Source organism: Bos indicus, chromosome 4 (assembly GCF_029378745.1).
Source record: "Bos indicus isolate NIAB-ARS_2022 breed Sahiwal x Tharparkar chromosome 4, NIAB-ARS_B.indTharparkar_mat_pri_1.0, whole genome shotgun sequence".
In the NCBI taxonomy this organism is placed as follows: Eukaryota; Metazoa; Chordata; class Mammalia; order Artiodactyla; family Bovidae; genus Bos; species Bos indicus.
The window spans coordinates 91,718,009-91,741,186 of record NC_091763.1 but is presented as its reverse complement, the minus strand read 5'-3'; the positions used below and the strand labels follow the sequence as shown (position 1 = coordinate 91,741,186).

The 23,178-nt window shown below is 40.1% G+C and overlaps 1 protein-coding gene across 2 annotated transcripts in view; it reads left to right on the top strand.

The window, feature by feature from the left end:
* GRM8 (glutamate metabotropic receptor 8) overlaps positions 1 to 23,178 on the top strand; it is an 850,055-nt gene that overhangs the window by 133,426 nt on the left and 693,451 nt on the right. For both annotated transcript variants that reach the window (XM_019959027.2, XM_070788098.1), the window contains exon 3: positions 19,466 to 19,682. In XM_019959027.2, coding sequence (XP_019814586.1) covers positions 19,466 to 19,682 — 217 coding nt within the window. The remainder of the gene's footprint in view (positions 1 to 19,465; positions 19,683 to 23,178) is intronic.

Here is a 23,178-nt window from a genome sequence, read left to right as displayed (position 1 = left end):
ATTTTGGAGCCCCCCAAAATAAAGTCTGACACTGTTTCCATTGTTTCCCCATCTATTTCCCATGAAGTGATGGGACCAGATGCCATGATCTTCATTTTCTGAATGTTGAGCTTTAAGCCAACCTTTTCACTCTCCTCTTTCACTTTCATCAAGAGGCTTTTTAGTTCCTCTTCACTTTCTGCCATAAGGGTGGTGTCATATGTATATCTAAGGTTATTGATATTTCTTGCGGCAATCTTGATTCCAGCTTGTGCTTCTTCCAGCCCAGCATTTCTCATGATGTACTCTGCATATAAGTTAAATAAGCTGGGTTACAGTATACAGCCTTGACGTACTCCTTTTCCTATTTGGAACCAGTCTGTCGTTCCATGTCCAGTTCTAACTGTTGCTTCCTGACCTGCATACAGATTTCTCAAGAGGCAGGTCAGGTGGTCTGGTATGCCCATCTCTTGAAGAATTTTCCACAGTTTATGATGATATTTAGGTCCATCCATGTTGTTACAAATGGCATTATTTCATTCTTTTTAATGGTTGAATAATATTCCATCATATACCTATACCACATCTTCTTTATCCATTCATCTGTTGATGGGCATTTAGATTGCTTCCATGTCTTGACTATTGTAAACTATACTGCAATGAACATTGGGGTGCATGTATCCTTTTGGATCACATTTTTCTCCAGATATATGCCCAGGAGGAGAAATGGGCAACAGAGGATGAAGTGGTTGGATGGCATCACTGACTTGGTGCATATGAGTTTGAGCAAGCTCTGGGGATTGGTTATAGACAGGAAAGCCTGGTGTTCTGCAGTCCATGGGGTCACAAACAGTTGGACATGACTGAGCGACTGAACTGACTGATATGCCCAAGAGTGGGATTGCAGGGCCGATAGATAGTAAATCTAGTTTTAGTTTTTTAGGGAACTGCCATACTGAAGATAAGAGTTACCTTGAGAGCTGTAACTGGATGAGAATTTCCAGAATTGTTTTCATTTATTTTCTTTTTTAAAAATGTTTTCTTTACAATAAGAGAGCCTTGAGTATATAGAAATGTTGGTGGGAAGAACCTGGCTGAGATAGCTGAAGAACCTTGAGAGAGAGCTGATACTCTGTAGTGTCAGGAAGAAAAAGGCTGCTGCATGTGCAATTCATGAGTTGAGATTTGACCTTAGATAGGAAAAGTTATATATTTTCTTGTAACAGAAGGAAAGAAAAGAGAATGGGTATCCAGAAAATCAGATTTGTTGGTTTGGTGGAGGGAAGTTCAAGATAAACCATCAGTTAGAGATAGTGATGGTTTCCATGTCTCATAGAGAATGTTTGAAAAATATGTGTCCAGTATTGACACGGGCTTCCCACGTGGCACAAGGAGGCTGGAGAGAAAGCAGTGGCTTCTTCACCTGTCCATTCTCTGCTAAATGTTCCCATTTCTCTCCTCTTTTCAGGTTTCTTTCCCTATTTCTGATATTCAGTTCTCAAGCCTTACTGCTGTTTCAACCCATCCTCTTCTCGATCTCTGGCTTTATTTTTCTAATTCTGGTTTCTCATCCAATCCTTAACCTTATTCTTGCTCCCTCTCCTGCATATAATATCTTTATTACTTATTGAAAACCTTTCCCCCCATCCTTCATCTTTTCCAAATCCTCTTCTTCTTGTATGTTTGTCCTTATGTCTTCTTTCTTTTTCTTTAAGCCATCTTGAGTCCCACTTGTTGGCTCACTCTCTGTTTACAAAAGAAAAGTCCATGTTTTCAGTATTCAATCTCAATTTGAGATTGATTATATTCTTAAATGCCATCTTGAGCTGCTTTAAATGTTCTCAAATTTTATTCCTTAGGATGGAAAAATAAAGGGCATTTCAATAGCAGTACATAAGTCTCATCATTTGAGATTGAAGTAGTATTTTTTAAAAAGGCAGAAGTGCCTATAAGTTTTTTGTTTGTTTGTTTCTTGCTTGTTTTTAAAAAAGAGAGACCAGTGATATTTACATATAGTTGGGCAAAGCATTATGAAAACATTTACATATTTAAATTACTTAGGAAATTAGAGTGAATTGGAAAAACAATAAATGTCTTCATATATCTAAACTATGGTTTATGAAAAAGTATGTAACTCTTCATAAAAAAAGAAATGTATATTTTCACTTAAGCACCAAAAATGTGGGAAGCTTTTGAGAAGCACTTCTATCAGGTAGGGCTTCCCAGGGGGTGCAGTGGTAAAGAATCTGCCTGCCAATGCAAGAAATGCAAGACTCCAGTTGGATCCCTGGGTTGGAAAGATTCCCTGGAGTAGGAAGTGGTAACTCTCTTCAGTATTCTTGTCTGGGAAATTCCATGGGCAGAGAAGCCTGGTGGGCTAACAGTCCATGAGGTTGCAAAGACTCAGACATGACTGAGCAACTGAGCACACACACACATATTTATCAGGTAGGCTGACTCAGGAATTTGAGTTGTTTCACTGTCACGAGTAGGCAGTGACAACTACACAGATCATCTAATAAGTACATCTACTATGTACAAAGTGCTTTCCTAGCATCTGTGAAAGAATAACAGTATAACCTTGAGTCTTAGCTTTCAAGTCAGCCCTCAGAGAGAGAGAGGGAGTGGCATTAGGCATGAATTTGATCTTTGAAGCCCAAGTGCAAGAAACTTTCTTCTTCTGTATCACATAACTCTGGCACTCAGCCACATTGACTAATATGTCAAGAAATTCAATCAGTTTCCAGTGCTATTGAGATGTTCACTGTAGAGATGCTCAGTATGGTCCCCATGGGTTATTTAAAGGCAGTGACTCCATTCCTTCCATGGCAAGAATAGGAAAGGGACTTCTTTGATGAGGTTCCTGGGTTCCTGGGCACTGGGAAGGAGAAAAATGAAGATTTCCATTATTCCAGTTCCTGAACAAACCATCTCTTTCTCCATTTCCATTTCCTCCTCTTCAAACCTTGGGTGATCCTCTTCCTCTAGGTAATTCAGTTGTACAGTCTCTGTAAACTAAGGCTTCTGAAAATAAGTCTTGTTTATTCTCTAGGGCATACAGGGTTGATTGCTCTTGGGGAGGGCCCAAAAAGGAAAAAAAAAAGAAGAAAATCTTTCATGGGCCTTCTAAAACAGCCATAATTAGATTTAAAATATTTTAATAGATTATCAAGCTATATATGGATACTATGGGAAATTTATTGATGACAAGGTACATTGCACCTCACATTTGACATTCAATCATATAGCTTTTGTCAAATTCTAATTTTTCCAAAACTCATCTGTTATTTTCAAGTCAGTGAGAAACATATTTAAAAGCCTCTTACTGACTCAACACTCACCATGACGTACTGACTGATCTGTAGATTTACCAGGACACTAAAAATAAACTTTATGCCAAAATTTGATGCAGAGAAGTGGAACATAATACTCTTAAAATATAATTATAATTTTTGAGTAATGGGGTATTTTTGAAAAGAAATGTCTAGCTATCACGAAATAGTCACCCTAGGGAAAGGAAACATCAGGTTTAATGTATCAACTTCTTCATAAAGTGAACCTAAAGAGAGCTTTTACATCTCCACATGATGGCAACATTCAGATCTATGAAAATCATCCTTGCAATGAATATGATATGGAAACATTTCAAAAGAAGATGTGGGGCTCAATGCTTTAGACTAGAGCAGTGATTTTCCAACTTTGTTGTGTATATAAACCACCTGGAGATCTTGTTAAAATGCTGATTCTCATTCAGTAGGTCTAGGGTGGGGCCTGAGGGTTCAGCATTTCTAAGAAGCTGCTGGGTGATGTTGCTGCTGTAGGTTTGCTGACAATCCTGAGCAGCAAGATTTTAGAGAGTATAGTTTCTGTAGTCAGTGATGAAAAGTTGACTTTTTTTGCAATGTGAATATATCTTTTATACACAAATCACATAGGTTTTTTTTTTTTTCCCTTTCAAGGAATTTTGGACCTAAATTTAATTTTTTTTTAATAAAAAACTTTATTTATGGAGGTTAACCAGACCAATGAAAAATATAGGAAAGATGAGGGCCAAAGTAGACCAGAGTCATGCATTGTGTGGTAAATATGGAAAACACTCAACACTATGTAATAGAAATGGTTATGATAAAGTGTGTAGTAGTCACATACATGGAGAGCCAGGCTGATTGACTTGCTGAGACTTGAGACCCTTGGTGCACCAGTTGGCTTCCAGTTTATGCTGGGAGACATGAGACAAGTTTTGAATGTGTGATTTTGATATACCAGTTGGACACTCAAGAGGAGATTCAAATAAGTAGGACTTGGGTGGAGCTCAGCACAGAGATTGAGTCTGGATGTATAGATTTAGAGTGGGTGTGAAGTGAAAAGAGAGCCTAGTTCACGTCCTAAAGAATACTAATATTTAAAGGAAGAAACAAAGGAATAATAGTCAACAAAGGATTTAGAGATTTATGAGAAAAATTGGGAAAATGAGTTTTCACTGAAGCTAGGTAAGAGTGTTGTAGGTGCTTAACAAATGGTTGTTAAAATGAAAACCAATAACAAATACACAGTAAAGAAACAAACAGAAAACCAGACTGAACTGGGTTTATGAATGCTTTGTACCAAGACCACTGGAATGTTTGATTTTCCTAAGCATATATTCTTTAAAAATTTTATTGTTTTTTAAATTTACTTTTTTTTTATATTGGAGTATAGTTGAAACTCCAATACTTTGGCCACCTCATGCGAAGAGTTGACTCATTGGAAAAGACTCTGATGCTGGGAGGGATTGAGGGCAGGAGGAGAAGGGGACGACAGAGGATGAGATGGCTGGATGGCATCACTGACTCGATGAACGTGAGTCTGAGTGAACTCCGGGAGTTGGTGATGGACAGGGAGGTCTGGCGTGCTGCGATTCATGGGGTCGCGAAGAGTCGGACACGACTGAGCAACTGAGCTGAGCTGAACTGAACTGATAGTTGATTTGCAGTGTTGCATTAGTTTCAAGTGTGCAGCAAAATGATTCAGTTACATATATACATATATCCTTTTTTTCATATTTTTTCCCATATAGATTATTGCAGAATATTGAGTAGAGTCTCCTGTGCCATACAGTAAGTCCTTGTTGGTTAGTTTATATATAGTAGTGTGTATATGAAGCGACTTAGCAGCAGCAGCAGCAGTGTGTATATGTTAATCCCAAACTCCTAATTTATCCCTCTCCCCTCCTTTCCCCTTTGGTAACCATAAGCTTGCTTTTGAAGTCTGTGAGTCTGTTTATGTTTTGTAAACAAGTTCATTTGTATGATTTTTTAAGATTCTACATATCAGTGATATCATGTATTTGTCTTTCTCTGCTTGACTTACTTCACTTAGTATGGCAAGCTCTAGGTTCATCCATGTTGCTGCAAATGGCATTATTTCATTCTTTTTATGGCTAAAATTCCATTGTATAAATATACTACCTCTTCTTTATCCATTTCTCTGTTGATGGACATTTAAGTTGTTTCCATGTCATAGCTATTATAAATAGCGTCCTACGCATATTGTTTTATCTGTTTTTTCTATCAAAGACTGTCTTCTCTCCCTGGAATAGCCTTCATTCTCCTTCCACTTTTTGTGATCTCTGCCTCTGCTGCCTACTCCCTCTTATGTTTGCACACACTCTCTCTGGCCCTGGGACATCAATGATACTCTTTTGCTTCTGGCTCCCCTTGTGGAACTGGATGATTGCTCGTCAACCTTTCCAAGCCCTGTGTGCCAGCACTGTCTCTGACCAATAAGCTGGTACCCAGCTGGACTAGAAAGCCCTCATCCCATAAGGAACTGTAGCAACTGATTGAAACCAAAGGGGGAGAAAATATTTGCTGATAGTTGATGTTAGTATTTCCTTTTCACTATGATGCTGTATATGATGATGGCTGGTGGAGTCCAAGTTCCAGATGAACCATGACATGTGACCCTGAGAGACCCTGTATACGACCAGAAGAAGTTGTTGTTTTGTTGCTAAGTTGTGTCTGACTCTTTGCGACCCCGTGGACTGCAGCACACCAGGCTTCCCTGTCCTTCACCATCTCCTGGAGTTTGCTCAAATTCATGTCCATTGTTTCAGTGATGCTGTCTAACCACCTCATCCTCTGCCACTCCCTTCTCCTTTTGCCTTCAGTCTTTCCCAATGAGTTGGCTCTTTGCATCAGGTGGCCAAAGGATTGGAGCTTCAGCTTCAGCGTTAGTCCTTCCAGTGAATACTCAGAGTTGATTTCCTTTAGGATTGACTGGTTTGATTTCTTTGTAGTCCAAAGGACTCTTAAGAGGACTCCCTGGTTAAGTGGTTAAGATTCCACATTCCAGCGCAAGGGGTGCACGTTTGATCCCTTATTGGGGAACTCGGATCCCACTTGCTTCTCAGACCAAAAACCAAAGCATAAAACAGAAACAATATTGTAATAAATTCAAGAAAGACTTAAAAAATGGTCCACATTAAAAAAAATTTTATTAAAAAGTGGACTAGAGGCAGTGGAGAGCAGAGGTGTTTATGAGATGAGCTGAGAGTCAGGCTGCCTGGATTTGAATCCCATTCTGCCATTCACAAATTGTTCAGTCTAAGAAAGGTTACTTAACTTCTTCATATCTCAGTTTTCTCCTCTGTAAATGGGGACTGGACACATAGCATAGTTCTTGGTCAATATAACCTGTTAAAGAAATGGTGACAAAACCAATCAAACATATGAACACAAATACATGCATACATAATGTTTCATGTTAGGTGTGCAGATGGGATCTGACACTAAAGGAGGTTGATCAGGAGCAGTGAGCTGGGCTTCTCAAAAACAAAAAAAACAAAAACCTGTAGATGGGGCAGAGATAGGCAGAAAGGCTAATCAGTCCACTTTGGGGAGAATTAACGTGATGCCCTTTTGGACACTAAGATGATGAAATGATGTTTGTCAGAGGAATGTGGGCTTGACATATTCTCCAGTGTGGAGTGGAAGAGTGAGATCTAAGTCATTTATATTATTTTTCTACTTTTCCTATTATTCAGTGATGGTCATTTATGAAGTTGGCTATCGTTTTTGGACAGAGAGTGTTTTTTTTTCCCCCTTTGTAAATGGATCTCTAAGACCTCTAACCTCATCTGTACCCTCTTGTAATATGAGTTCACCCGTTTAAACAATATTAAGGAAATGAAAATTTCTAGTGGTATTTAGTGTTCAGAATCAGTCCTTGAAGGATGCCAGGTGGGGGATAAAGGATCAGTCAGATACCGTAATATCAGTCAAGATGGATAATCACTGAAAATCCAAGAAATTATCATCTGAGAAACTTATTTGCACAGACAAACGTCCTTATCAACATCAGGCATTATTTTTAAGATTCAAATCATGTATTATTGAGTAGCATAATGCCAGTCTAAATGAAATATTTTCTAGCTTAAGTTTTATTGATTTCAATTTGTTGATTATAATTACTAACTTTTTATTTTTTAATGTTCGAGTGCTGACATGCTTGGGGGAAGGTGGGGTGGGGGAATTGAACCACAGTGGCGATTGCACAGCAAGGAAATCAGCAGAAGAGGAAAATTAAATGCTAGGTGATGGTGTGAAGTCAGCAGTGAGGAGAATGAGTGGGGGGAAAGAGTTAAATTTTTAAGTGATTTAGCAAATGATGTCAAGAAAGTGCCACACCATTGTTTCAGTTTTTCTAATATAACAAGCCATAATTGATCATTTTTTTGTACTCATGTAAGAAAACCTCTTTAGGGAAAATTTTCAGTGTCCTAAGGAACTCATTGCAAAATTGTTTTGTTTAAAAGAATACTTAGAGGCTTAGCACGCACACACACAGAGATAGATATCATTTTGAAATCCCAAACTGCTTGAAAACTGTTGAGAAGGTATCAGAAGCATCTTTTACTCTGGAATCCTGGACTGAGCAGAATTTTCAGAAGTGGACAGAACCATTTACTTCTCTTTTCTCCTCCTGAGAGGTGTTGAAAATGTATATTGGAAGCAAAAAAAAAAAAAAAAAAGTCTTCTCCTGGTAAGTTCTAACCTGCTTCTCATGTCTTTTGCAATCCTATCCCAAAGCCTTCACTGCCTGAGTAAAAATAAAGAGAGTTCCCTTTTAAGTTTTCCATCACCTTTTAAAAACTTTCCTAAGTAAACATATATTTGAGCTTGTAAGTAATATTAAGTATACATTTATTCATTTTTCTGGGTTCTTGTGTTAAAATTGTTTCTGTTCTATGGGTTTAGTTTCTGCTGGATTCAGTCATTCTTTCTTCGTCCACCTATCCATTCCTTTGTTCATTCATTCTGGACCCCTACACACCTGAGGATCTATGAGAACATAATGCAATTTCCTGCCGATAATTAGTGACTTTCTCAAATAGTTCTGATATGAGAACCCCAGTTAGACATATATTCGTTAAAAATAGTCTGTGTAAAAAGCATGGGGGAGTGGTGGTCTTTGATTTAATATTATTCTGCCTGTGGCGGGTTTCTAAAATGAAGTACCTGTCAGTCGACTGCCCATCCTCCTCGCTTGTCCAAATTGGGTGGTTTACACATCTGAAGGAAGGCTGAAGTGAGAGGCAATCTGTGGACGGTGTTCAGTGTTCATTTCCTTTTCTCCCTCATTTTTCATGTGTCAGCTTAATGTCATTTCTTTAGGGACGCCTGCCCAACACCTCCCTATCCCACTCCCTCCAGGTGAGTTACTCCGTTACCCTTAGCAGCCCCTACTTCTTTTTCACAGCCCTTATTACAGTTGCAGTTAAATGTTTGTTTGGGTGATTGTTTACTTAATGCCTGTCTTTTCCATCTGACCATATGCTCCATGGGGGCGGGGCGACCATGTGTTGTTTACAGCCCTCTCCCCAGAGCCTGTCATGGAGTCTGGCACATAGTGGGAGCTAATTTGTTGACTGAATTAATCAAAAAGTAACCATTAAAAAGACATTAAATTTAATTTAACCACTAACCAGAAAAAGTGTGTGTATTGAATTAACCTTTTTAATTTGTGTGTGATACTGCACATGCACGGATTATCATTTTCTAAAAATCACAGCATGCTGAAATGTGCGAAAATTAGAAAAAAAAATGGTGTTCACTTTTTTTTTTTTTTTAATAAGGGAAAATTGAAGATCAGGAGAAACCATAAACTAGAGGAACTATAGAATTAGTTGGAATGTTGAAGTCCCTTCCCCACAAAGTGAAGGTTTTAAATTTAATTTGCTCTTAGAACTGTTGAATGAATATATGCAGGGTAGTTAGGCTTAAAAATTTCCACACTACTAGTGACTTGATAGATTATAATCACTCTTTCCCCTAGGAGCTGCTGTGCTTTCTCATTGTAAAAAGTAATTAGCAGATGTAAAATAAAAGTTTATTAATCTTATAGGATATAATTATGGTTGTTTGTATGTAAATTCTTTCATGTTCGTGGATTGCTTATCTTTCATTTTAAATAAACAGGTTAGAAGTCAAATATCATTACCAATGTGATTAAAACCATTACAATTCTTTTTGTTTAAAAAAAAAAAACAGAGCCTTACTTATTTTTCAAAAGATAATGCTAAATTAATTGGCCTAGTTTTAGGGTTGGAATTCCCAGTAGCCAAACCAAAATGTCCTAATGCAGATGATCTGCCAAAAGTATTTGAAAATATCAAGTTAAAAAAAAAAACATGGACTATAACACAGGAAACTGCATATCTGCAGCACCATTCGTCAATTTATTTAAAATGTCTGATGTTCAATGATGAGTGAGACCGGGGATGGATGGCTTCTGCTTGCCTAGCCCATCTACCTTCTCTCTTGTGCAGTCTCTTCTCTCTCCTAGGAGGCAACTCTGTCCAGACAATGTCAACTGGTTCTTTGACTCCTTGGTTTCTAGTGGATTCGGTCAAGGGGAGAGCCAGCAGGAAGTCAGGGAGGGCAGAGAGTTCAGGATATAATATCCTGGCTCCCTCCCTGTGGGGTTGCTAGGGGCTGGTTGTGTCCCTCCCATCCAGGGATTAGGGGAGAGGTCACTGCTCCTCTCAGATGGCATCTGTCTGTGACTCCTTCTGGCTTCTATAACTGCTCCCTCCTCTGGTTTTTAGGGTGCAAGGGTAGTAGCTGCCTTCTTCTGACTTTACTGGATTATGGCTTTCCACTGCTTTCCCTCTAAATTGCCTGTGCCTTGGAAATAGCCCCCCTATTAACCTCCCTAAATTACCCAAATTCAAGGGTACTCTTTGTTTCCTTCACTTCCCAGACTCATACAGTACCCTTGAAAAAGTACTCATATAGTACCCTTGGTAAATGCACCCTTTAAAACGTGGTGCTAGTGGTAAAGAACCTGCCTGCCAGTGCAGGAGCTGCAAGAGATGTGGGTTTGACCTCTGGATTGGGACGATCCCCTGGAGAAGGGAATGGCAACCCACGCCAGTGTTCTTGCCTGGAGAATCCCATGGACAGAGGAACCTGATGGGCTATGGCCCATAGGGTCACAAAGATTGGACACGACTGAGGCGACCTTAGCATGCACACAAAACTCAGTAGAATATATCCAAGTGAATTACGAAAACCAGGATATGACATTGTATAAAGCATATGTCTACTCTCAGGTGTACACATATGTACAAAAATGCACTCTTCATGTTTTAAAGAAAGTGTGCCTCCTGTGACTTGGTCTTCATATTTGCCTCTGAAATTTCAGATTCAGCATCAGCAGGAAACCATATTTGAATTCTTTATCTAATAATGAGAATGAATTGTCTCTTTCTTCTCTGGTTGGCTTGGTTATGGGTGTTGTGAGAGGTAAGGTCTGTATCCTGGCTCATAACAGAATTCGTCGTGACTGTAAGGGTATGAACCATCTCTCTATACTCAGCTGTGTTGACTGACCACAGGCCCTTTTAGTGTGCAAATGTGGATAGATTTTGCTCACTCTGAATGAGCTGATGTTGGGCAGGTGGATAACATCATGCTACAATGAAATCATTCGCTCTCTCCGTGGCCTCCACAATTTCCCATTTCAAAAGACCCCCTGTCCTTTTCTATTTCTAAGCCCCACCATGCATCAAGGGCTTCCCAGGTGGCTCAGTGGTAAAGAATCCACCTGCTAGTACAGGAGACACAGGTTTAATCCCTGGATTGAAAAGATCCCCTGGAGAAGGAAATGGCAACCTACTCCTGTATTTTTGCCTGGAGAATCCCATGGACAGAGGAACCTGGTAGGCTACGGTCCATGGGGTTGCAAGGAGTCAGACATGACTGAGCACAAACACACATACACACACACACACACGCACACTGTGCATCAGAGCACAACAGCTAGTGTCCTTTTTCTGAATCAGTGGTGAAGATTCAGTTGAGAAGATAGTCATGGACTCATTTCACACTTGTACAAATGGGAAGCTTGCTCTCTATCCATTGAGTGGGCAAGGTTTCTTTGAGCAGGTCCTGGTTTGGGAGGGTAATAGAGTTTCAAAAACAAACTGAGGATAGTCATCCTTCTTCTTTATTTCTCCATGTTTAGGCTCCACATTTCTTTCTCCTTTTCCCTCTCATTTCATTTTCATGAAGCTGAGAGGCACATGAAAGCTCAGGCCAGCATGAGGAGGGAAAGGTCAACACTGAACTGAACTTCTAGCTCTGACTCCTGATTTTTATCCAATTTCTGATTTTATACTCATGTTTTGCCACAAGCAACTAGTAGTTTTAGTACCAGAGAGCAGTCACGTCTGAAAAGACAAAATTGATGGCTATAATCATTATGCTTTTCTGGACCGGGTTCTGCAGCAGCAACAAACCATCCCAAGACCAGGTGGTAGGAAGCTGTCATAGCGATGGCGGCTGTTCCTAAGAGCAGCATCATTGAAGAAGTGCTCAGGCAAGCACTACCCCCTGAGGAAGAGCACAGCTTCAAGCTGATCTTTCACTGGAGAAAACCAGTGGCACTATTGAATGGCACTAAGAACACACCCCGCCAACTTCCTCCACCACTAAGGTTGACAATCAATGGATGAGGTTGGTTGTAGAGATGAAAAAGCACAAAAACCTTGTTGGTAATTGATGGTGAAGATGTGGGTGACTCAGGTCTTAAATTGTCTTCTGTCTGCAAATCTGTTCTCAGATGTATGTGAGTTTCTTGCAGGAAGACTTATATTTCCTATGATCCTGGGGGACTTCCCCTGAGCTGTGCTTTAGGACTCATTGCTTGTTAGGGGTGTCTTGGCCTCCTCGTGGATCTTTGGCAAGCCAGAAACTGGGGGAAATGCATGTGGGATACATGTCATTTTCAGCAGTCACAAAAAGTTTAAAAGTTACCATAGTATTTTAATGTGCAAACAGCAAGGAACATTTAAAAGGCACCTGAAGGGGAATTGCCATCTTCTTGTGCTGTGAAAGAGTATATATGGTGCCTAAAAGCCTCTTGGAGAAGGCAATGGCACCCCACTCCAGTACTCTTGCCTGGAAAATTCCATGGACAGAGGAGCCTAGTAGGCTGCAGTCTATGGGGTCGCAAAGAGTCAGACAGGACTGAGCAACTTCACTTTCTCTTTTCACTTTCATGCATTGGAGAAGGAAATGGCAACCCACGCCAGTGTTCTTGCCTGGAGAATCCCAGGGACGGGGGAGCCTGGTGAGCTGCCGTCTATGGGGTCGCACAGAGTCGGACACGACTGAAGCGACTTAGCAGCAAAAGCCTCTTGGCCCCTTTATATCTCAGTAACATCCCGTCTCACCCTGCCAGTCATGTGGAATTAGATTCACTGACTTCAACAGGGAGAGGCACAGACCATCTGAGGAAGCTGTACGCATTCTCAACCCTGTCTAGAAAGTGTAGAAAGCAATGGGCATGAGGCTTGGGGAAGAAAAAAGGCTTGGCTGGGCCAGGGAACAGAAAAGAATCTAGTGAGTCAAGTGAGAGAGGGGAAAAGGAGGTCAGAGGTCGAGTCATGGATCCTGTGAATAGAGGCTTAGGCTTTACTTGAATTTCACTGGGGAAAATGAAGGGCTTTCAGCAAAATTTTGATATTATCTGATTTTTTAAAAAGCTCAGTTTGGTTGTTTGTGTAGAATGGATTTGAGAAGGGCAGGAATGGAAGTAGTAAGAGCATAATCAGGTGGTTTTGGGAATCAGATATCACAGTGGATTGGACTAGGCTGGGGTGTGCTGTTTTGTTTTACCATCCCTAGGTGATGGCCTGAGATGGCTAATTGAACATTTGATTATGTCCAAATTCTGGCCAGCAGGAAGAAGGGGCAGGGCGTGAGAAAGAACTGCTCTTTCCCTTTAAGGATACATTTTTAGAAGTTGCACTCACCACTATACTAAAGATCATAGCTGCAAAGAAGGCTGGGAAATGTAGTTTTCTTCTAAGTGGCCAAGTCGTACATAAAAATAAGGGGTTCTATCTGCAAGAAGTAGAAAACAGACACTAAAGGACAGTAATATCTGCTAACTTCTATTTAAAAAGAAAAATATATATATATGTTTGCTATTTTTAGCAAAATATCTAAGAAACTATACATGAATTTCTTTTGAAATAGAAGTTTTGCCTCCTTGAGATCTACGTTAAACTTTTGGATTATATTAGAGTATGTCGGTCCAAGATTCACAGACTATCTAGCTAAATGTGGATCAAGTAATTGGTTTTAGTCACAGCTGGGCAAACACCAGATAACTTCCCAGATGCATAGACATGTCTGTTAAGACAGACATGTCTGTTAAGAACAGAACTGGAAAGAATTCAGCGTGGACTTGAGTTCAGAATGGTGCCTCCTTCTCCCGCACTACAACTTATCCTTCTGCCTAAGCCTGGGCTCTGTGGGGGTATGTTGAGAATGAAGGCAGAGCGTGATCCACTCTTGCCCAGTAAACTTAGAACTCTGACCTCTCGTTCAGATTCTCCTCCCCTTTGGGGAGAATAAATAAGAGATAGAGGTCTAGGGAGGAGACAATACTCTGGAACTCCCCAAGAGGAGTGAGGTTTGGGTGGAGATCTCTTCTTTCTGAGCGGAAGTGTAATATAGTGGAGACAAAAACAATTATCAAAAAAGTGGAAGCTAATTGTTTTTTAATTTGGTGGATAATTGCTTTACAATGTTGTATTGGTTTCTGCCATACAACAATGTGAATCAGCCATAAATATACATATATCCCCTCCCTCTTGAGCCTCCCTCCAACTCCCACCCCATCTCACCCATCTAGGTCATCACAGAGCACCAAGCTGAGCTCCTTATGTTATATAGAAACTTTAACCAGTTTTAAAAGAGGGGTATGGTCATGGGTATTTTGAGTTGTACAATTAATTGCCTCAAATATGCTTTATTGGGGTAATGGATATATGGCCCTATTTTAAGCACACATCATATTCTTATGAAACCTCAGCACAAGGAAAATAAGAGAGGAAAAAAGGCAAAAAGACAGGTGTTTAAAAATGATGCAGTTGGATGCCTTAAGGCACTGAAAGAGAAAGGAAAGGAAAACATCCTGTAAGAACGGTGGTGGAGGAGGTTGGGAGGGGAAGTGGATGGAGAAAGGTTAGCAGGTTATGGCAGGGCTGAGATTGGGAAGGCAGGGCAGTGGGGTGTCCCTTCCCCAGAGACCTGGAAGAGTGGGTGGACTGATGGGCTTCCAGCACACTCATGGGATAATAGAAGAAAGGTTAATAAAAGGACCGTTTATAAGGTGTGGGCACAGGTAAAGGCCCCAACTCAAGATGGAGCATGCTTAGGAACTAGCAACTGTGGGGAGACTGGAGGTGCAAGGGCAGTGACTCATCACAGGAACCTGGAGAGGGCCTCAGAGGCCGGTAAGGACTCAGGAAGAGAAACACCAAGTCAGGGTGAGGGAAAGAGATGGAGGCATCAACGCTCTGACTGCTGTCTTCTCCTGCCTTCCTACCTCTTGGAGATGCCTCCCACTGGGTAAATTCGACTGAAAACCTGAGGCTAGGAGCCCAGGTGAGACGGTCACAAAGCAACCTCCTAGGACATACAGCAGGATAGAGAAGGATCGAGAAGGACAAATGAAGAGCCTGCATGGTATTTTGGTGGAATGTCAGGTAGGGGGCTGTTGGGAAGAAGCTATATCAAAATCCCTGCCACAGTTTTTGAGTAATGAATTGCTTTCAAACATTCATTGAACACCTGCTCTGTTAGGGACTAGTGACACCAATAAGTCAAACAGAGACTTTGTCTCTGTGGGTCTCCTAAGCTAGCACACAACTGTGGTTCTTATTGCAGATGATGGAGACTGTGGGATGAGGGACAGCAAAAGGCAGCTCTGCCCGAGAGAAGGCTTCCTGGAAGGAGGGGATGGATGGATGGGTGGAATGATGGTTGAAGCACAGTTGATTTACTGCATGGTGTTAGTTTCAGGTGTACAGCCGAGTGAGTCAGTTATACATACCCATACATTCATTCTTTTTTTTTTTTAGATTATTTTCCCATTATAGCTCATTATAGAATATTGAGTAATTTCTCTGTGATACACAGTAGGTCCTTGCTGGTTGTCTGTTTTATACATGGTAGTGTGTATATATTAATCGCCAACTTTTAAGCTGGATGTTCCATCTGTGCAGAAGGTGAAGGTGTCTCTCTTCACAGAAGCAGCATGGGCAGGACTGCAGGCATCATCAGGGGTGACAGTGAAGGCATGAAGCTGGGAAGGAGGATGGGACAGTGTCTGATACCAGGGCTTCAGGAGCCCTTTGAATGGGCAAATGGAAAGGCTTACAAGGGATGTACGTCTTGAAAAGGATGAACTGATACAGAATGGTTTCCACACTTGTTTTCTTGGTACACTCTCCTTTCCCCTCTCATTTCCCTCTTTTTCTTCTATGCCTCTCTCACCACATTTTTTGTTGTTCTGTTTCTGGAAACTGAAATATCCAGAGTGAAAGGATTAGTTAGAATGGATTCAGTGTAGGAAAAAAAAAAAATATCCCAGGTTAAAAAAAAATTCCCACTTCAGTTGCCAGTAGGGGTTTAATTTGAGGCATTGGAAATATTGAGGATGCCAACACAGAAATTAAATTGCTTCATGAGCCAGTGCTTAGTGGTCGGCTACAATAAAGTAAAAATGAGATGTTACCCCATGACAACTTGAAAAGATGTCTTGAAATATGATCAGTATTCAAGATGCCTTCTTGTAGGCTGAGACATAGCATGAATTGAACGAATGAAAATACAAACACATACTCTCACATTACTTTTCTGCACATTGATCAGCAAAGAGAAAATTCTTTCAGACTTTGGGGAGAAAGTCCTTTGCCTAATTATTCAAACAACCATTTCTTATCTGCACTTTTATTTTATATACCCTTTACACCTGTTTAATTAATCCTAAACATGATGCTGCCTGCTAATTAAACAGCCCTGAAAGTGACTGACTGAAGGTAGTAATTTGAGATAATTAGTTTTGGTTTCAAACACTCAATTTTCACACTTTGTGCTCATTTTTAGAAAGGGGTGGCTCATTATTATAGGCAGGGTGTGGATTGTGTAGGGCATTTTACTGCTGGACTCTGAGTAGCTGAGGAAGTAGGAGGATTATTATATATCCAGATAGGCCAATGTAATGGTATAGCACTATGGAATTTGCTATAGAATGCTCCCCGTTCCCTCCTACACTTGTGTGTGCATACACACACACACATACACAAACACACACACAGAATTCCTTCCAAAGTGAAGGTCAGGCTGTTGGATCTTTTTCACTAGAAGACAGAAACACACATGCTCTTGATCTTTGGGAAAGATCTCTAGCAAAGGGTAGACCTCACTGAATCATCCATTATCTCTTTCCCAGATCCTCTGGAAACAACCAAGAAGGGCAAGTTTGGTGTGTGGTTAGAGATTTGGACGGATGTCCTTGCTAAGTATTTATGTACTACAAAGGAACACAGCCTAATCAAGGGGACAATCTATCAAGAGGTGACTGGTATATCTGGCAGAGAATGCAAAGGAACAAAAAGGAGACAGTCAAGACTGGTTTTCATGATCCCACAATATTGACAGGCAAGTTAGTAAGGTCCTACTAGGAGGACAGGACCCATAAGAATTGGGTGTGAAATAGAGTAAATCATTGTTGTAGGTGATATAGATAGATACAGGTTACTCAGAAGCCAAACAAGTTCTCCAGCACCCTGGAGAGCTCCAAGCACAGTCTTCTGGGTAAGGAGGCTTTTACACCTTAGGATGTTCAGTGTCACTTCACTGGCCACCAAAAATGGAGGAGGACTCTCTAGACCTACAAAAGGTCTGGATACAGATGTTGAGGGCTTTTTCAAGATGTCAAGAGGAAAGTTGTAACCTCCTTGTGGATTGGGGATTGTCTGGTCAGGGGGTGGCAGGTGATGGACGGTTCCCAGAGTGTGTAACTCTGTACAGGAAGATGAAATGGCAGCCCATTGAACATCAGAGCCCTGACATTACCTGCAAGATCTGATGGAGAGCAGAGTTAACAGTTTTATGTATGAGTCAGACCTGCATCTTCAACCAAGCATCCTGAGTTAGGGCATCGTAGATTCATTCTGACCTCTGGATTTTCACATCACAGATGAAGTTCACATCTCTTAAACTCCAGATGCCACAATAGTGTTGCCCACTTTTTAGTTGCTTTCATTCATCTCACAGGAACCTCAGAAGAAACAAGTCAAAAACTGAACTCGTCATTTTTGTCTTCCAAATCTCCTCTTGTTCTTCTACCTTGGAAAATATCAAACATCATCTACTCAGATAGCAAAGCCATAGAACTGAGAGTCATTTCCCATTTTTTCCTACACCTTTCTTCGTCTTTTAGATACTCACAGGTTCTACACCCTTCCTTTTTTGCCACCTGCTACTGCCTTAGTTCCGTTTTTATACTTTCTTACATAGATTTCTATAGTAGTTTTCTAACTGGAACTAGTAGGCAACTTCTTATGTCTTCCCTTTAATTCAGTGTATCTCTGCATTATGGGTCTACTGGCATCAGATTGTTCTGGAGGACATATTAAAATGAAGATTCCTAGATGTCTAGACATACTAAGTCAGAATTTTTGGGCATGGGGCTGCGCAGGTGGACCCTGAAATGTGAGGGTTTCTACTCTTCCCACTGCTGCCAATGTGATCTTTCTAAAACAAAATTTCTGTTGTGCCACTCCCTTGGTTACAATCATGCTGTGCTTCCTCATGACCTTGGTGATAAAGTCCACACTCCTTGTCATACCTGAGTAACCCTTCATCCTCTGGTTTCTGTCTAGCTCTGAAGTTATACTTCTTAATGTTCCTCCCTTGATATTTTGCTTTCCCACCACAAGAAATGCTGCAACACATATCCTTTCTTGACTCTGCCTTTGGACATGCTGTTTCCTGTGGCTGAAATGTCTTTCCCCATGTTTTTGCTGGATTTCCTGCATCTTCTGTGCTCGGTCTAGCCTGCATGTCCCTCTGCCATACTTCTTTAACATCCCTGTGTTCTTCTGTCCTAGCACTTTTCATAGATAGAATAAGACTCTTCATTTGTATATAGGAGTAAATATTGCATTTCAAACCTCTTTGGGGTAAATTTATGGCATGCAGTTAATTTGCTACTCAGCTTGAAGTTATTTAGGAGAAACAACATATCTCTAATTTTGAATATCTTCTAGCAATTCACCCTGTTTATGTCAGAAAATAGTCTCTTATCCTAAAGAAATTTCAATATGGATTCCTGTTTTGTGATTTTTTTTTTTTTTTTTGAGGATGGAAGCCTGGAAAGACATTATAATTAAAAGATACATGGTTAGCTGTTCCCAAATCTTATTGTGGTACTCAGTGATTATATTAATAAGCACTGACTAGATTTGCAAAGATATATATTTAAAATAATTTACCCAAAATATCATAGTACTAAAATGGTATCAAGTGTAAAAAAAAAGTCTTGTATTAAATGCTGTACTCATCATTATGTAGCCTTTATATCCTGAAGCCAAAGATGATTTTGGAGGTGACCTTTTCTGGGGCATGTGGGTACATTTCATGTTCATTTCTGCCTCATTTCTTCACCAGAAGTTATCATGTACAGAATAAGAAGAGCAACAACAACAAAAAGCACAAATGTTTTGCTTTGGCTTCTGAAACAATGGGGACTGAATCAAAACTAAATTCTTTCTGTTTTGTTGTTATTTTTTAGTTGCTCAGTCATGTCTGTCTCTTTTGCGACTGAAGGGTTGCTGTTCCCTTCTCCAGGGGATCTTCCCCACCCAGGGATCAAACCCATGTCTCCTCATTGCAGGCAGATTCTTGACCACTGGGCCACCAGGGAAGCCCTCTTGTTTAGAAATGTGCTTTGAAAGAAAGTGAGCCCACAGACCTATATAACCTACTTTCTAATGCAACTGATGGTGATGAAATCTTATCTTGGCTGCAGGCTGCTCTGTCTAGGTTTCTGGTATAGCTTTGACTGTTTAATCTCTTGTGCAACAGTCCATCATTTGACAAGAGTCCTCATGGGTGGAAATGACCTGTCATCTGTTTTGCAGATACCTCAAATCAGCTATGCATCCACCGCCCCAGAGCTAAGTGATAACACCAGGTATGACTTCTTCTCCCGGGTGGTCCCCCCTGACTCCTACCAAGCGCAAGCCATGGTGGACATTGTGACGGCCCTGGGGTGGAATTACGTGTCGACGCTGGCTTCTGAGGGTAACTACGGAGAGAGTGGTGTGGAGGCCTTTACTCAGATCTCGAGGGAGATTGGTAAGTGTATATTTATCAGATGATCGTGTTTGAGGCGACAGGCTGTGGAAGTCTGAGTGTCCCCAAGAGCTCTCTGATCTGTGTGGGATAATTAGAGCTCCTACAGATGCACAACCCAGGCTGTCCACTCTAGGGGGAAGCTGGGCTTATTATAAATGGTTTTGTTGTTCATGGTCTATCAAGGTGACACTCTTGTGCTAATTTAGGAAGTGGAGCTCCTGACTCAGGCGAACATTTTTTAAAGTTGTCTGTTTTGACGTGGGAGTTTGCTGGCACATTAGAGCCACTGTATATTTGAATAAATGGCATACTATTTGATTGTTCTAGATGGAAGCTTACATTAGCAAGTCATTAAATATTTTAAAAAAGGCAGTAGAATTTAACATCCAACACTAAAGGGATTAAGACTGGTAATCATCTTAAAACAATACTGAAGTAGCCCCCAAGGCTATACTTGAGTGATATTTTTATTGTCATTTTTGACTTTTTGAATTTTGATTCTTACCTCAAACTCTAATCTTGGTTTACAAACTCTAATCTAAAGCTTACAGTGAGTGGGATTAAGGGCAAGATGTGGAAACTTGTTTAAAACAGGGTGCTTATGAACTCTGTCCTGGGTTTTTTCAACGTTCTCATTCAAATCTCCATAGGCATTTTATTCTGTATGTATTTATCCATGAGGCTGTAAATCTACTACACTATGTGGAAGACCCAGAAGACAAAGACACCTCAGGGCATAAATCTTATTGCTGACTGGGCAACAATATAACTTTTCAGATGAAAGGAGATATGTTACCAGTTACTTAACAAATGCTATTGTTCTTACTAAGAATTACTGAATAAAATTAGCATATTTTTCTATTGCATTGTTTTCTGTAATAGCAATGTTTTGCCAAAAATTTAAAGCATCCTTTAGCTGTTTTGGGGGTAATTTTGAACTTTGATAACTTAATGTTTTTCTTTGAAGCTTTAGGAAAAGACCATGGGAATGATTTGGGCTTATTCCCTAATTAGCAGACAAAACATCTAAATTTATTGGAATAAGGTTTTCTCTTAAAAGATATGAAGATGCCTAGGATCTGTTACGCTGCATGTAATAAGCATGGAAACTTATGATGCACAATATTTAGTGTGTTTAATATTTGTTCCAGTACTGTGCTGCTGCAGAAAATGTAGAAAAGGCCTGGTCTTGTTGGATAGATTGGTTTAATTTATTTAAGGGACAGCTATTCATTCTTTGTTATAAATATCCATGATGGCATAATCTTTGCTCTTTTGAATTTTAAATTATATCACTATTGCTATAAAAGTGATTCAAAACATTCAACTGAACTTTAAATGATGGTAAATTATATTACCTTCTTGGAAAAGAATCTCACATTCATCCTTAGGAGAAATGCCCACTCAAATGAAAACAGTAGCTTCTGAAAGCAGGTTTGAATGCATTATTTAAGCAGCTGATGTTAGGTCTCACCCAAGTGATAATTTAACAAAAGAAGGCAACTAATAGAATATGTATTGAAATGAGAAGTTTTCTGCAGTGATCTGTACATTCTCAACTAGAGGACACATTTTGTGTGCATGCCACAGATTACTACAAAAAATTTAAGACAGGACATTGTTGCAGACTCTGATAAAACGCATTGTTTTAAAAGTTAAAAGTGAGAGTGCAGTTTTATTCTTCTTACCAGAAGAAAAAAAAAAAAGAAATACTTAGTTCTCACTTTTAGGGAACATTGCTATACTTTGGTAACTGTCACCTTCAAGGATCAGGTGGTATCTTTCATGATTACTGTCTCTGTCTTAGTCATTAGTATGGGAGAAAATAATTTTAGTGCCTTGTGTATGCTCCTGATTACAGCAACATTTCTTTTCTGTTGATCCTTTCAGTATTCTGTGACTTGATTGGCCGTCCATTCTATTTCAGTTCTCACTTATCTGGGGAATGGAGGAGGGCTGTATTGTCAATTAATATGCAGAATACTGAAAAGGCCAAATTAGTGCCACACTAGAGTATGCCATGGAATATATTAAATATCAAAATCATCCCTCATTTTAATGACAAAGATTTTATCTAGAACAAAAATAGCTGAAAATTAAACCTTTTACATGACAATGAGATTAATGGGAATGACAAATGGTAGCAACTTAACCCATTCTGAAGTGATCTGATGACTCTAATGAAAATTCATTAGTTCTGTAACATTTGCTCCTCTTACTACAACATTGATGACATCTCTGTCAGTGTGTTACCAGTGTTTTTAAAGATCTTAGTCTCTTGACTGAGAAGGAGATATATGCATTCATTTTTTGGAGTGTCTGCCTATTAATGAAATTGTATATTTTTCCAACTCTTGTAAATTTTCCTGTACTCTGTTAAGAATTTCTCCCTTCAGCAATGTTAATTGCTATGAAATTTCAGTGTAGACTGGGACTTCCTATGTTTTGTCTCTGATTAATTCTGACAGATCATAATGGAATGATAGTGAAATGAAAATCTGTTTAGTGATACATTGCTTGTATGGTTTGATTATAACGTTTTTCATTTTAACAAAATCTGAGACGTGAGGAAGCATCCTTAGTGAGTCTTGGAGAACAAAGTTTATGAATGAATGATGGTCTTGAACATAGATGTCAATGATGTCTCTTCTGTAGTCAGGATCCTTCTCAGGGAGAGAGGGACAGGAGTTATTTGATAAAATAAGACAAATAGTCCCTTGATATTCTAGCTGTTACAGTCTCAGCCCCAAGCATCCTGACTATAACGTTTTTACTGGAGAAGGCAAAAAAAAAAAAAAAAAATGGAGGATCAACAAATGTCATAATTTGACTGGATCATAGTTTGTGTAGTAAGGTATGGAAGACAAAACTGGAAGGCTTGACATGGTACATAGATGACTATTGTACCCCATAGTGTAGTAATTTTATCTTTCATTTTCTAGACAGTGGAGGAAACTACTGAATAGAGAGGAATCCATCAGAGTACATATTTAAGATTGTGCTAATAAGAAGTAGAAGATGGGGAGACCAGTTGAAAGACTTTTGCAATATCAATCTTAGCCTCATGGAGGGCAGTGATAATAGAAATGGATGAGGGAACAGACTTGAGAGACACTTGTGAGGTAAAGTCTCTGGAACTTAGCAATTGATTGGAAGTAGAGCTCGAAGGTGAGGCTTCCCTGATATCTCAGCTGGTAAAGAATCTGCCTGCAATTCAGGAGACCCCAGTTCGATTCCTGGGTTGGGAAGATCCCCTGAAGGGATGGATTACCCACTCCAGTATTCTTGGGTTTCCCTGGTGACTCCGATGGTAAAGAATCCACCTGCGATGTGGGGGGGCCTGGGTTGGGAAGATTCCCTGGAGAAGGGCATGGCAACCCACTCCAGTATTCTTGCTGGAGAATCCCCATGGACAGAGGAACCTGGTAGGCTACAGTCCATGGGGTTGCAAAGAGTCGGACATGACTGAGTGACTAAGCACAGCACACAGAGCTCA